Source organism: Micropterus salmoides, unplaced genomic scaffold, assembly GCF_014851395.1.
Source record: "Micropterus salmoides isolate LMB-PRFRI ecotype aquatic unplaced genomic scaffold, ASM1485139v1 Ms_hic_scaffold_1, whole genome shotgun sequence".
Lineage (NCBI taxonomy): Eukaryota > Metazoa > Chordata > Actinopteri > Centrarchiformes > Centrarchidae > Micropterus > Micropterus salmoides.
The window spans coordinates 4,857,960-4,872,792 of NW_024040040.1; the positions used below are offsets into that span (position 1 = coordinate 4,857,960).

A 14,833-nucleotide genomic window follows, 5' to 3' on the forward strand; every position below is an offset into this window, starting at 1 on the left:
TACTAATACTGTGTTTGACCCCCTTTCGCCTTCAGAACTGCCTTAATTCTACGTGGCATTGATTCAACAAGGTGCTGAAAGCATTCTTTAGACATGTTGGCCCATATTGATAGGATAGCATCTTGCAGTTGATGGAGATTTGTGGGATGCACATCCAGGGCACGAAGCTCCCGTTCCACCACATCCCAAAGATGCTCTATTGGGTTGAGATCTGGTGACTGTGGGGGCCATTTTAGTACAGTGAACTCATTGTCATGTTCAAGAAACCAATTTGAAATGATTGGAGCTTTGTGACATGGTGCATTATCCTGCTGGAAGTAGCCATCAGAGGATGGGTGCATGGTGGCCATAAAGGGATGGACACGGTCAGAAACAATGCTCAGGTAGGCCGTGGCATTTAAACCATGCCCAATTGGCACTAAGGGGCCTAAAGTGTGCCAAGAAAACATCCCCCACACCATTACACCACCACCACCACCAGCCTGCACAGTGGTAACAAGGCATGATGGATCCATGTTCTCATTCTGTTTACGCCAAATTCTGACTCTACCATCTGAATGTCTCAACAGAAATCGAGACTAATCAGACCAGGCAACATTTTTCCAGTCTTCAACTGTCCAATTTTGGTGAGCTCTTGCAAATTGTAGCCTCTTTTTCCTATTTGTAGTGGAGATGAGTGGTACCCGGTGGGGTCTTCTGCTGTTGTAGCCCATCCGCCTCAAGGTTGTGCGTGTTGAGGCTTCACAAATGCTTTGCTGCATACCTCGGTTGTAACGAGTGGTTATTTCAGTCAAAGTTGCTCTTCTATCAGCTTGAATCAGTCGGCCCATTCTCCTCTGACCTCTAGCATCAACAAGGCATTTTCACCCACAGGACTGCCGCATACTGGATGTTTTTCCCTTTTCACACCATTCTTTGTAAACCCTAGAAATGGTTGTGCGTGAAAATCCCAGTAACTGAGCAGATTGTTAAATACTCAGACCGGCCCGTCTGGCACCAACAACAATGCCACGCTCAAAATTGCTTAAATCACCTTTCTTTCCCATTCTGACATTCAGTTTGGAGTTCAGGAGATTGTCTTGACCAGGACCACACCCCTAAATGCATTGAAGCAACTGCCATGTGATTGGTTGATTAGATAATTGCATTAATGTGAAATTGAACAGGTGTTCCTAATAATCCTTTAGGTGAGTGTAAACTTTGATCTCTTGTGATGCCTCCCAGATGGGTTTCCCCTTTTTTCTTTTGTGAAATAAATATTGAATTTTACTCTTTATAATCAGCATCAGCACAGTGTGAATGTTGTATTTGTTTAGAACTGTGTGTTTTATAGTGCACTGTTTAATACATGTTTGTTGTCATGCAGCTTCAGGAGGACCTACAGAGGTCCAGCATCACAGGACCAGCAGCAAAGTCAGGGGACACTGGAAAGGGAAGAAAATGAGCTGTTACTGGATTTATTCCTGAGAGCAGCACTTCACAAAGGAGAGAGCTTTCACAGAGTAGCGAACAAACTTCTCTCATTGTTTTGTGTGAATACTGACTTACATAACATCCTCCTTGATTTTTACCAGCATTTCAAGAGTAAAGGGTGTTCAGGTGTCATTCCAAAACTGAGAGCACTTTTCCAGTCAGCTCCTGCAGTCTGGTCCATAAACCTCTCAGAGAGAAAGACCTCCATCCTCCTGGAAGTGCTGAAACTCCAACCAGAGAAGAAACCAGTGGAGCTGACAGGCTGCTCAGATGAAGAGAGTGAAGTGAGGAGTTTCCTACAGTGTCTGCCTTATATCTCACAGCTCAGGTAAATTAATTGTACTTCACATGACTTCAGTGGACATTTCTGGAAACTAAGTAAAGTGTTCAGGTGATCAGTCCACATAAACGTTATATCACTGTGTTTAGATTTATAGATGACATCCTGTTTATTCCACGCAGCCCAATGTGTATATTCCTACATTACCCAGAGTTCTGTGCAGATCAAACCCCCCTAGCAACGCTCCCACAGAGTCCTGCTCATCTCCCATGAGCTGATACATGTTTCCTCCATTGAGCACCAAGTTTGTTCCTTTGAGGCTGACTCCATCAGTCATCTATGGACTCAGTAAAAAGGAAACAGAGACTTAGCTATAATGATGTGATCCAACAAGCTCCAGCAATGTCAGCAACAGAGACCATCACCATTGTGTTGATAATGAGGAGTTCAGTTTAGCAAACAACTTTTAAAATGTTTGTTTTCTAAATGGCGTTCGGACTGATCAGGGCTATGCTAACTTGTTTTTATAGCAAAGTACAACAATAACTGGAATCAAGTAACAGACATATTTTTTGAATTTAACAGTTCATCTTCCTCAATTATTTTTCTTGAAGCAATCTTCTGTTTTGTCCGGTTTCTGTATGAAGTAATATCACAGAGCAACTCTGTGACTCCCTGCAGCAGACATGTTAAGAAGCGTGATTGAGGTTAAATTCACTTTATAATTTTAATATTTGGGATTGAAAAGTTCATTTAATAAAAGACATTAACTCTGAGCTCCTACCATATGTAAACGGCTCCTTATGCAGCAGAATCCGAGGCGACTTTGGGTGTTTATTGGTCCAAAAGCTCCGGCGCAGAGCAGAGGCACTTTCCCTCCGCTCTGTCCAACCGCTCAAGTTGAATATTTTCAGTATTTTATTCAGTATTTTATTGCAAAATGCTCTCATTGCAGACGTTACAAATGGCTGTTATTCCACACTGCAGACATTTTAGCCACAAACTGATCTCTGTTTGCGACACTTGTGTGACAGCTAAAGCAAATCAAAGGATACGGCTTATTTTTGGTCTCAATAAAGCAGATACCAATCAGTTATTAAATGCCGTGATCAGCACCCATCCAGATCTTTGATATCAGATTGGGACATCCCCAATATCCCAGTTAAAATCATTGTTACTTGAGTTTCAGGTTGATTTGATTTTACTGTTTTCTGCTCATCAGGTACGTGTAGACTTTTAGCAGATAAACTCCATGTTTTGGTGACTTGAAAAGGACGGTATATAATGTGTGTGGGACATGGTGTGAAGACTCAGGGGACATTGGTTAGTATGCAGTCCAGACAAGATGTTCCTTTTAGTTATTTATTGAAACAGAAGCTGAGTAGATTTTTTGATTGCGGTTCTGCAACAGAGATAAAGAAAATATAATTGGTACAATCTATATGTATATTTAACAGATTAATTCCTTAAAGTTTTACAATTTAACAACCATAATAAATCACATTTCTGTCAGACGTGACTTAACTGGGGTAATAACAGAGGCTTAATCCAAAGCAGATGCAAACTCAAAGCTGCAAGCAGCATTAGGCTACATGCTTCGGATGCTGCATGAAGGTGTTATGTCACTTCCTGTGTCCTCTTTGTGGCGTTCTAGAGCACTTGGCAATACGACTATAAATAAATATTGCCATGGAGATGTGTTCAGGGCAGGACAGTTATCAAGCACGTAAAGTTTTGTGCATATGTGAGCATGTACACTGAAGTTACAACAATGTCCTGTGTCATGGTGAAGAGTTTAACTTCACTGCCACGCCTTTGGGTGCAAACTCACAAGTTTTGCAATATGGCTTCATCAATGTCCAACCTGCTAAGAGTATTACATTACAGTCATTTCCTGTTGCCAGCAGGTGGTGCTATGACTCTGAGAGAATATTGGCATATGGATGCGTTCAGGGCGGGACTGTTATAATGTATTTCAAATTTGGTGCAGATGTGAGCGTGTAGACTGAAGTTCCAATACCTTCCTGTTTTATGGTGAATCATCGATTTTGGATGCCACGGGCACGCCGATCCATGAAAACTCACCGTTTGCACAACTTTTAATCGTCAGTTGGCTTAGACTGCACAGCACAAATCTGAAGTGGGTCGGACTAAATCCCTAAGAGGAGTTTGTTAAATTACAAGGTTTGTAAATCGCCAAAAATGACCATTAAATCCAAAATGGCCGACTTCCAGTTTGGTTTAGGTAATGGCTCCAAGAGGCTTTTCTGTGCGTCTGGACATGATGCATGTGCCACAGAAATTTCATACATGTAGGTGAAACGTGCCACGGGGGCTGCTTCTTTAAAGGTCATATCCTGTGTCCAGCAGGTGGCGCTATGACTGTGGGTGAATGTTGGCATGTACATATGTTCAGGGTGGGACTCCTATTAAACATGTAAAATTTGGTACAGATCTGAGCTTGTCAAGTTACAACAATATCCTGTGTCATGGCAAAGCGTGGGACTTTGCCGCCATGCCACCACCATGCTGTTAACCGAAAACTCTCAACATTTCCAACAAGGCATCGTCAACATATTAAGGGTTTTCTGGGATAGTTTTGAAGTAGATATGCCCAACCTGCTAGGAGTCTTCCATCATATTGTAAAATGTCATTTCCTCTTGCCAGCAGGTGGCACTATGACGTTCAGTGAATATTGGCATATGGATGTGTTCAGGGCGGGACTTTTATCATACATGTGAAATTTGGTACAGATGTCAGCATGTAGACTGAAATTCTAACATCTTGCTGTTTTGTGGCGAATCATCGATTTTGGACACCACGCCACACAGGCACACTTGTGGATGAAAAACTCACCGTTTTTACATCTTTTAGTTGTCAATGGGTTTAGACTACACAGCGAAATTAGAAGTCGATTGGACTAATTCCCTAGGAGGAGTTTGTTAAAGTACAAATTGTGTAAATCACCAAAAATGACCATTTAATCCAAGAGGCAAAAGGCTTTTTTGTGCGTCTGGACAGGATACACATACCATAGAAATATCATGCACGTAGGTGAAACTTTGTCTGGGTACTGCTCTGTAGGGGGCGCTAGCGAGACATTTTGCCACGCTCATGTACGAAACCCATAAAATACAAAAAATTTTGCCGCACCTGAATTATGTGCAAAGTTTGGTGAGTTTTCAAGTACATTTAGGCCCCCAAAATTGAGGTTACTTTGCAGGGGGGAAAAAAGTCACTTCAGTTTCAATAGGGACCTCACAGGTTTCCTGCTCGGGCCCTAATAATAGTGGTCATGTCTCCGAAATATCTACTCAAACATTAACTGGTAAATACAACGTAAAGGCATCATAGTAAATCAGTTAATCCTAGTCAGTATTAAGGCCAGTGGTGTAAATTAGTTGGTAGGCACTGGATGCTGTACTTGATACATCCATATAATTATTAATAATATCAAATTGCACAGTAATGAACATGGTTTTCATTGTGTGGCGAACTACAAGGAAATAACCACCGTACAGTATTCAAGGCTTAAAAGGCTGCACCTCCATAATATAGAACGTTATTCATTAACACGAGCAGTGACAAATGTTCAGCCAACTACTACGCTCCGCCATTATACAGCAACAACAAACAAACAACAGTATATCGGATGAAGTTACTTTGAAAACGAAAACAAAGTAAACATTCTTATGAGGTAAAACTAAAAGCAAATGTCGAATTTACTTACTGGTTGTCTGCACCGACACAGTCTTATGGAACAACCAAATAGCGGCACAGCAAACACTATTTCAATATATATTCACCTAGAAACGTCTCAGTATTTCCCCATTAGTGTTCCCTTTAACTATGTCATGCTGAATATCAGCTGTTTACTTCTGGGCTGTTCTAACTGGCTGCAGTCTAGCCAACATGTCGGCAGCGATAGTCCTCCCCCACACTCCATATCAGTAATGCATGGCTCTTTTACTGCTGTTGACATCAGATCATAACAAAATGTTCAATTCTCGTTCTAGTGTCTCTCAGCAGTTTAGAGGCTCAGGTGAAGTCAAGTTCTTTGGGAATCTGTTCTGTGCAGCAGCAGAGAGAGAACAGCAGACAGGAGAGAAGATACTGGAGCTGTTATCACCAGTGTGCAGATATCAATCATTCCCTCTTAAAGAGAAATGGTTTGATTTCCTGCTGGACCTGCACTCTGATGATCCTGAAACAGGCCTGAGGGTCCTTCCATCATTACAGTCAGTTTTCCAGTCAGCTCCTGCAGTCTGGTCCATAGACCTCTCAGAGGGAAAGACCTCCATCCTCCTGGAAGTGCTGAAACTCCAACCAGAGAAGAAACCAGTGGAGCTGACAGGCTGGTCAGATGAAGAGAATGAAGTGAGGAGTTTACTACAGTGTCTGCCTTATATCTCACAGCTCAGGTAAATGAATTGTACTTCACATGACTTCAATGGAGAATTCTGGAAACTCACTGTTAGTTTGAAGGTGAAGGTAAAGTGTTCAGGTGATCAGTCCACATAAACGTTATATCACTGTGTTTAGCTTCATAGATGACATGCTTTTTTATTCCACGCAGCCCGATGTGTTTATTCCTACATTACCCAGAGTTTTCATCAGTCATCTATGGACTCAGTAAAAAGGAAACAGAGACTCAGCTTTAATGATGTGATCCAACAAGCTCCATTAATGTCAGCAACGGAGACCATCACCGTTGTGTGGATGATGAGGAGTTCTGGTCTTCTTCAGGACCACTGATGTTCTTTTTTACTGTTTTACAGCTTTTTGCTGTGATTTAGCAAATCAGTAGTTTCCTGCATTAAAAGATGTTTCCCCTCTAAGTACATCAATGTGTTAGTGTTGACTAACATATTTATTTTAGTGGAGCTACGACGAACACACTGATATTAATGAACCACATTTCTGAAAGTAGTTCACATTTTGAGCTCTTAATCATTTTAATAATAATGTTTTACAGAATGATGGGTGTTAAAACTTGTGGTCCAGTATCTCAGCTTTGGAGCTGATTGATTAATAAATGTTTTGGGTAAAGTTTTCCTTTCAGCCACCCTGTTGGTTCAGGAGTGGTATTCCAGTATAACATACAATCTGTAATACAGAGGAGAGGATACACCTTTGTAGCCTGACTTTCCTGCTTCATTCAACATTTTGTCAATAATTTTTTTAAAAAACTCTTCTAAAATCCAAATACACCCTGTTAAAATAATTGTTTTCGAGTTCTAGGTTGATTGATTTTACTGTATTCTGCTCATCAGCAGGTATTTGTAGGCTTTTAGCAGATAAACTCCATATCAGTGATGCATGGCTCTTTTTCTGCTGTTGACATCAGATCATTACAAAATGTTCAATTCTCGTTCCAGTGTCTCTTTGCGGTTTAGAGGCTCAGGTGAAGTCGAGTTCTTTGGGAATCTGTTCTGTGCAGCAGCAGAGAGAGAACAGCAGACAGGAGAGAAGATATTGGAGCTGTTATCATCAGTGTGCAGATATCAAACATTCCCTCTTAATGACAGAAACTTGGATGATGGTAAACACAAATGTCAGTCTGGTTTCCTTCTGGATCTGTGCTCCCGCCTGAAGGACTATGAGACTAAAACAGGCTTGAGGGTCCTTCCATCATTACAGTCAGTTTTCCAGTCAGCTCCTGCAGTCTGGTCCATAAACCTCTCAGAGAGAAAGACCTCCATCCTCCTGGAAGTGCTGAAACTCCAACCAGAGAAGAAACCAGTGGAGCTGACAGGCTGCTTAGATGAAGAGAGTGAAGTGAGGAGTTTCCTACAGTGTCTGCCTTATATCTCACAGCTCAGGTAAATGAATTGTACTTCACATGACTTCAGTGGACATTTCTGGAAACTCACTGTTAGTTTGAAGGTGATGGTAAAGTGTTGAGGTGATCAGTCCAAATAAATGTCATATCATCGTGTTTAGTTTGATAGATGACATGCTATTTTATTCCACGCGGCCCAACGTGTTTATTCCTACATTAACCAGAGTTCTGTGCATATCACACCCCAGCAATGCTCGAACAGACTTCTGGGGTCCCATTATAAAACTGCGTGTAGAAATCTCACTAAAAGTGTACATGCAACCAAAAGCCAAAAATGGCGTACAACAAAAAATATTCGGACTTATATAACCATGTGTACGCACATCTGTAAGCAATTTCCCTTTATAAATCACATTCAACTTGAAATGTGGTGCATGTGAGGGAGCTCCATGTCCGAACCTTAAAATGCCCCTAGTTGCTTATAAATGGTCAGTGAACCACTCCTCATTAATATTAATATGTACTGACTGCAGGAAGAAAAGGAGGCAAAATCTGACAGAAAAGCTATAAAACTAAATTTAACTCAGTGTGACACTAATCTTCCTTTTGGTGAAGCTGAAGCATGTTGTTTGGTGGGTAAAAAACGCATTTTCATGCAACGCTTGTGCACCGGAGGAAAGGGGGCACCGGAGCTCCCCCTGTTACTGAGGCAACTAGGTAGGGCTAGTTCATCAAGGTTTTCAGCTAGTGAACAGGATGGTGTATCGGTCAGGACACAGGAATGAAGACGAGGAGATGTAATTTCTTCCTTCAACTGTATTGAGCTCCAGCAGTACTCATCAGAACATTCCAATTTCCATCTTTGTCATTATAGTCTGTATAAACCAAATAAATCACCATTAGGTACTTGAATTACTATGCAACGTGAATAATAAATCCGCATACATTATGTAATTAAATCATCCAACATAAACATCTCAAAACATTGCTATTCGCCTTTAAACATAAGTTTACAATTACAGAAATGTGGATATTACTCCTTGGAAAGACATAAGGAGCTACACAATAGCGTCTGCACATGGTCTAATAAACACGATACGAATACTCACTACTTCAAGGTTATAGGTGTCACTGCATAACTTAGACATCAGAAGGCTCACACCAGGTAACTTATTATTTCCTGCAGCGTTTTACAACATGAACATTGTGCTAACATTAGAAATCTCACTCACCACGCTGGCCACATGTGAATGCATGTTAACTCTACAATACAGAAACAAACACAACAAAGTTGCTGTCACTTACTTTTCGTCATTAACTCAACACATGGCATATTGGAAGCTGGATCATTCAGGAGGAAATAAACATGCTAATCGTCACAGGTACGTGGGCTAAACTATGCTCGTTGAACTTGAAAAGTTTTCAGTTCCCACTATAGCCAACACACTAGCTACACACTTCCCCTACCGTAACCACAGAAGAAGAGTCTTAAAGCGGCAGGCACCCAGAAATGTCAGAGCCTTTTATACAGTCGCCCCCAAATGTGCAATGCACATTTGCTTCCAATAAAAGGCTTATCAGTCAGGTTGTGGGGGGCTCACAGAGGTGTCGTCCTCTTCGGACGGGAGAGCCGGCAACATCACTAACCGAGCTACCGGTCGGGTGTACACATGTCCTTTGATGTCCACATCAGCAGATCTAATACACCCATCGTCACTGCGGTGAATCTTGGTTACATGCCCAATGGGCCACAGGGCTCGAGGCAGCTGTGGGTCCACCAACATGACAACGGCCTTGTCCAATAGTTCAGGAGAAGAGGAGTGCCATTTCTGTCTGGTCTGCAGCCCAGGGAGGTATTCTCTGATGAATCTGGACCAGAATTGGTCAGCGAGAACTTGTGAATGCCGCCAACGTCTGCGGCTCAGGAGCTCCGTCTCAGGATAGACCACTTGGGGGAGGGAGCCATCAGGCCGCCCCATAAGCAGACTATTGGGTGTCACAGGGTCAAGATCTGCAATGTCGGCGGATACATAACCCAGTGGTTTGGAGTTGAGAATTGCCTCAACTTCCAGGAGAACTGTGAGAAGGACGTCTTCATGAACAGGTTGGGCCCCCACACAGGTGTAGAGTGCAGACTTGACGGAGCGGACCTCTCTCTCCCACACTCCGCCAAAGTGTGGAGCTGCTGGGGGGTTGAACTGGAACTTAATCCCCTGACGTGCAAGTCGTTTCCTCAAGGTTGGCTCCATACTGGTGAAACCCTCTCTAAGCTCCCGTTTTCCCCCTTTGAAATTGGTCCCCTGGTCCGACCACAACTCTGCAGGTGTCCCTCTTCTGGCAATGAACCGTCTTAGGGCCATCAAGTAAGCGTCTGCATCCATATTTCTGAGGAGATCCAGGTGTACCGCCCTGGTTGTTAGACACTTAAATATTATCCCCCAGCGTTTCTCTTGGCGTCTGCCCACCTTCACCAACATGGGCCCGAAACAATCCACACCGGTGGAGTGGAAGGCTGGTTTGTGTAATCGAAGACGAGCAGTGGGAAGGTCCGCCATTCTGGGAATGGAAGGCTGAGCTCTCCAGCGCGGACATTCCGCACAGGAACGCTGGTGTCTGCGAATGGCCTCCCTTCCATGGATTATCCAGAATGACCGCCGCAACTCTGCAAAGACTCGCTCTGGACCACGATGGTGCAGGTCGCCATCATACCTTTTGGATAAGCAAGCATGTAACTGGGTGTGAGGCATCCAGGACAACAGGGTGCAATGTCATGTCGTCTTGACCTTCCAAACGTCGGAGCCGACCTCCTACCCTTATGAGGCCCGTGGATTTATACTATAAACTCCGGAGCCAAGGTAAGTAATCGACTTCCAGAGGAGACGGATTTCCCTGCTGCCAGGAGTTTGTAGTCCTCTGGAAATGACTGTTGTTGGGCTCGCTGGAGAACGATCATCTCTGCCTGTTGATACTGTTCAGCATTAGGCGGAGGACTGGAAGGCGTTTGTCCTTGGATTCCTTGAGCGGTGGCATCTATGAGCTCCTGCCAGGTGCGGTACACCTTGTCATCCTGGCTGATAGACGTCGGTGAGGTAACTGTTACTCCACAGAAGGTAGCCTTGCGGAGTTCCGCTTTGTCCTCAAGTGGCTCAGTGCGGGGCCTTACTGGCCAGGTGGCTGGGTTCTGGAGAAGAAAGGGAGGTCCGTGTGACCATCGGTTGGGATCTATAAGGGCTTCCAGGGTCTTCCCTCTCGTCAGATCATCAGCAGGATTGTTCGCCGAGTCCACATAGCGCCAGGTGCACGTCCCTGTTAACTCCTGTATCTCAGCTATTCTGGCGCCTACAAAGACCTTGTAGCGGCAAGACTGGGAGTGCAGCCAAGTTAGCACTGTAGTGGAGTCTGACCACAACACAGTACGATCTACTGTCAAGGTAAGTTCCCTCTCGAGGACACGAGCTAGCTGCGCTGCAACCAGAGCTCCACAGAGCTCCAGGCGTGGGATGGAATGCAGACGTCTTGGAGCTACTCGGGAACGAGCTAGGATGAAGGAAAGGTGGATCTGGCCTTCCTTGTCCTCAGTTCTCATGTAGGCTACAGCTCCATAAGCTTGTTCAGAGGCGTCTGCGAAGATGTGCACCTCACGGGTGGCATCCTCAAGGTTGGCGTCCGCAGGCGCATATGCACGCGGAAAGGTAAGAAGAGGTAAGGACTGAAGTTCAGCCTCCCAGCTGAACCAGGCTTGCAGGAGTTCAGCAGGTAAGTTAGAGTCATCCCAACCTCGCTTCTTATCCCACAGCTGCCTAATGATGAGCTTTGCTCGGGTGGAGAAAGGTAACATGTAACCCAAGGGATCATATTGAGTAGCTAGGACTCGGTAAATGTTCCTCAAGGTTGGTGCCTCGTAGGCAACAGGCCTATGTTTGTAGCCCAAGGAGTCTGTTGCCCAATTCCAGCTGAGACCAAGTGTTGACTCCAGAGGGTTGGACTTATCTTGTGCCAGCCACAGGTCCAGGCTCTCTGATCTGGCCTCTTGAGGCAAATGGCCCAGGACGCTTGGATCGTTGCAGGCCCATTGACGCAACTCGAAGCCCGCAGCAGTCAGAATATCCCTCAGCCGATCCACCAGCAGCTTGGCTTCACCTGGTGTACACACACTCTGCAGGCAGTTATCGACGTAAAAGCAGTTCTCGACAGAGAATCTCAGGTTGTCATCAGGCTGGCAGTGGTCAACAACATGACGCTGCAGGGCGTATGTTGCACAGCAGGGGCTGCAGGTGGCGCCAAAAGGCAAAACTTGCCACTCAAATGTTCTTGGGGACTCTTCCACCTTCAGGTCCCGCCACAGGAACCTTAGGAGAGGACGATCTTCAGGGATGAGACGGACTTGGTGGAACATCCCCTTGATGTCGCCACTAACAGCTATGGGATGTTCACGAAATCTCACTAGGACCCCCAGCAACGGGGCACCGAGGGTAGGGCCAGGTAGCAGGTACTGGTTCAGGGTCTGTCCGAGGTATGGGTGTGAGCAATTAAAGACAAGGCGGTTCTTTCCGTTGTGGCTGACGAGGTGATGTGAGATGTACCAGCCTTCTTTGGTGGAGGTCTCCTCAGTGACTTCCCGCACAGCACCTGCTTCAATCAGCTTCTGCATTTCCATCCTGTAGGCGTCCGCCAGTTTGGGGTCTTTCAAGAGACGCTTCTCAGTACTACGCAGCATTGGCATAACTGATTCCTTCGGTGAGTGCAAAGGGGGCATGCTTGCCTGGCGCAGCAATGGTGTGGCGTACCGGAGAATTCCATCTACCTCAGTGCGGACAGTCTTGGCTTCAAGCAATGCTACAGCCTGCTGATCCTGCTTTGACCGAGTCACTTCTCTCTCATGTCGGTAAGGTACAGTGTCTACTTGCCAGAGCCTCTCAACATGCTTATAAAGCTCCTCCATTGGTGGCGTAGATGAAGTGAACAGACACTGCGCAGGTTGGATGGGCCGCCCCATGAATGGAGTGGGGCCTTGAAGAGTCCACCCAAGCCTGGTGTGAACTGCGGCTGGGCCACCTGGTGGACCAAGTCTGACGGGCTCGACAGGTGTTATCAGCTGAGGGTTGTCGGAACCTACCAGGAGTGTTGGTTGAGCGTCTCTGAAGGCAGGTAAGGGGATGCCACTCAGGTGTTTGTATTTCCGCTGCAGGCGGTCAATAGGGTAAGTATGGTGCGCTAAGCTGAGGCGGCCAGCTGTGAAGGCATCATTGATCTTGTAGCTAGTCCGAGGGTTTGCAGCTGGTGAGACTCGGAAAGACACCGTGTGTCCATGGAGTATCTGGATGTCTTGACGGACTGTACGCAGAGGAAGAGCTTCAGGAGTGCCCTTGATGCCAAGAAACTTAGCGGCTGCTGGCAACAACATAGTCCTCTCTGACCCATCATCGAGGATTGCAAAGGTGTCGAGTGTCCGGTCCTCATAATGAACAAGCACAGGGACGACCTTTAACATGACTCGATTACCAGCTCCAGGTCTGTCCAGGTAAAGTGAGTCAGAGGCAGAGCTTGTTAAGCAGCTCTCTTCTTTAACTGCTACATCTTTATTACCCCTCTCTGCTCTTGTATTTATCTCGTGGAGAGCCAGTAGATGTTTTCCCTGACAGATGTTGCAGGGTTTCTTCAATGTGCACTGGGCTGCTTGATGAGCACGTGTACAGCGCCAGCACCGCTTGTTAACCCGTATCCACTCTCTAAGCTGGTCTTTGGATAGGTTGGAGACTGCACTGCACTGACTGAGATAATGCTCCGTGCTCTCACAGTAGGCACAGTAGGCTTTACTCTTGGCCCCTTTCTTCGCTGAATTCTCTTTGTGGGACAGAGACGCAGTCTCTGCAGACTCACCGGCTCCATGTAGGACGGTCACCGTTTGTATCGCAGGCCGACCATCAGCCTTCACATTCTGCCTTTCCTTAATGCTACGTCCAGTAGTCTGACTGTCGAAACCCTGACACCACGATTCATAGCGAAGCCATTCTGCCAAATCCTGCAGAGTGTGGGTAGCCCCTAACTGCTTGAACTGATGACGACGGAAATCAGCTCGCTGTTCGGGAGGGAGCTTACTCAGCAGACGAGCAACATGTGAGCCACAGTTCAGTTCAATTTCCCCTTCAGGACCCAAAGTCTGCAACAAGCCCACTAACGATTGTATCTGGAGAGAGAACCTTTGGAATGCCACCGTATCTCCACGCTTGACTTCAGGGGTTTCTAGAACGCTTGCTATCTTCCTTAAGGCGAGCTGATGGGGCTGACCAAATTTATCATGGAGGGCTGCCATAGTGTCACTATATGGGGTTGGTGAGTTTAGATATGCATACTTGAAGAATTCTGTAGCATTAGATGGGAGTAGGTTCTGTAGAGCTATGCAAAGCCGGGCAAACTCACTGGGATCCGGGTGAATGAACTTTGGGATTATGGGTTGGGGCCCTCGATACACTTGTTCTCTCCCTGGTAGCTGCATACACTGATTAGGTGGCGGCATGCCATGTACGGCTCCAGTGGCTGCTAATTGATGGTAGGCTTGTGCAGGCGCTGATTGCATTAAGAGTGCATGGGTTGGGGCTGGGCGTGTGAGCAGCTGAGGGGGTCGTGCAGAGGGGTATGGTGATTTACCTCGGTCAGGAGCAGGAGTAGGATGCTGAGGAGGCTGCTGTGTCAGTGGTGGAGGCTTACAAGGCGTACATACTCTAGCTTCAGGGGGGAAGTAGAGCCAGCTACTGTCTAGCTCTTGTTCCTCAATCCTGAGGTTGCCCATGCCTCTCGACAGGTTCTCATCAGGTTCAGGCCAGGGTGGCGGATCAGGCCAGTCCTCCACCTCCATTTCCTTTGAGTGTGCTGCAACAGGGTAATTCCTTGAGGCTACAGCACCGGTTTGTAGAGATTTGGGGTTACTGTAGTTCGAGGCTGGGCTGTTCGCTTGGGCCAGGTCTGCTCTCAGTGAACGGGCCACCTCCATTAGCTCTTTCATCTCGTGCCGTGCTTCATTAAGTTCCTTTATACCTGTCTGGAAGGCCTGTTGTGTTTGGAGCAGCTTAGCGTTCTCCTCTCGAATAGCTCTAATTTCCTCCTGGAAACGAGACTCCAGTGCTGGGCTCTGCTGGGATGAGGGTGTTTGTGCAGGCAGGATAAACCCATCCAAATCTCTCCTCTGGCTGTGGGCTGGGGCTAGCTGAGGAATCTCAAGGTGAGCAGCATTCCCAGTGAAGCCGCCAGAGTGAGAGTGGGTTGTCTGAAAGGGGGTCATCTGGCCTGGACCCGCCCG

General features: G+C 46.0%; 2 protein-coding genes across 16 annotated transcripts in view; one reads left to right on the forward strand and one right to left on the reverse strand.

Annotated features, from left to right (window-relative positions):
• The window catches only part of LOC119910112 (nucleotide-binding oligomerization domain-containing protein 1-like), a 1,078,472-nt gene that overhangs the window by 284,950 nt on the left and 778,689 nt on the right, over positions 1-14,833 (reverse strand). The gene's annotated exons all lie outside the window — the stretch shown is intronic.
• The window catches only part of LOC119881802, a 727,332-nt gene that overhangs the window by 3,562 nt on the left and 708,937 nt on the right, over positions 1-14,833 (forward strand). For 12 of the 15 annotated variants that reach the window (XR_005443641.1, XR_005443699.1, XM_038732940.1 and 9 more), the window contains exons 4-6: positions 1,367-1,801; positions 5,771-6,175; positions 7,133-7,576. Coding sequence is in view for 13 of the 15 variants with exons in the window: in XM_038732940.1 (XP_038588868.1) it covers positions 1,367-1,801; positions 5,771-6,175; positions 7,133-7,576 (1,284 nt within the window). In the remaining 2 variants the exon portion in view is untranslated. The remainder of the gene's footprint in view (positions 1-1,366; positions 1,802-5,770; positions 6,176-7,132; positions 7,577-14,833) is intronic. The other 3 variants (XM_038712402.1, XM_038705441.1, XM_038713828.1) reach the window with 3 other exon arrangements.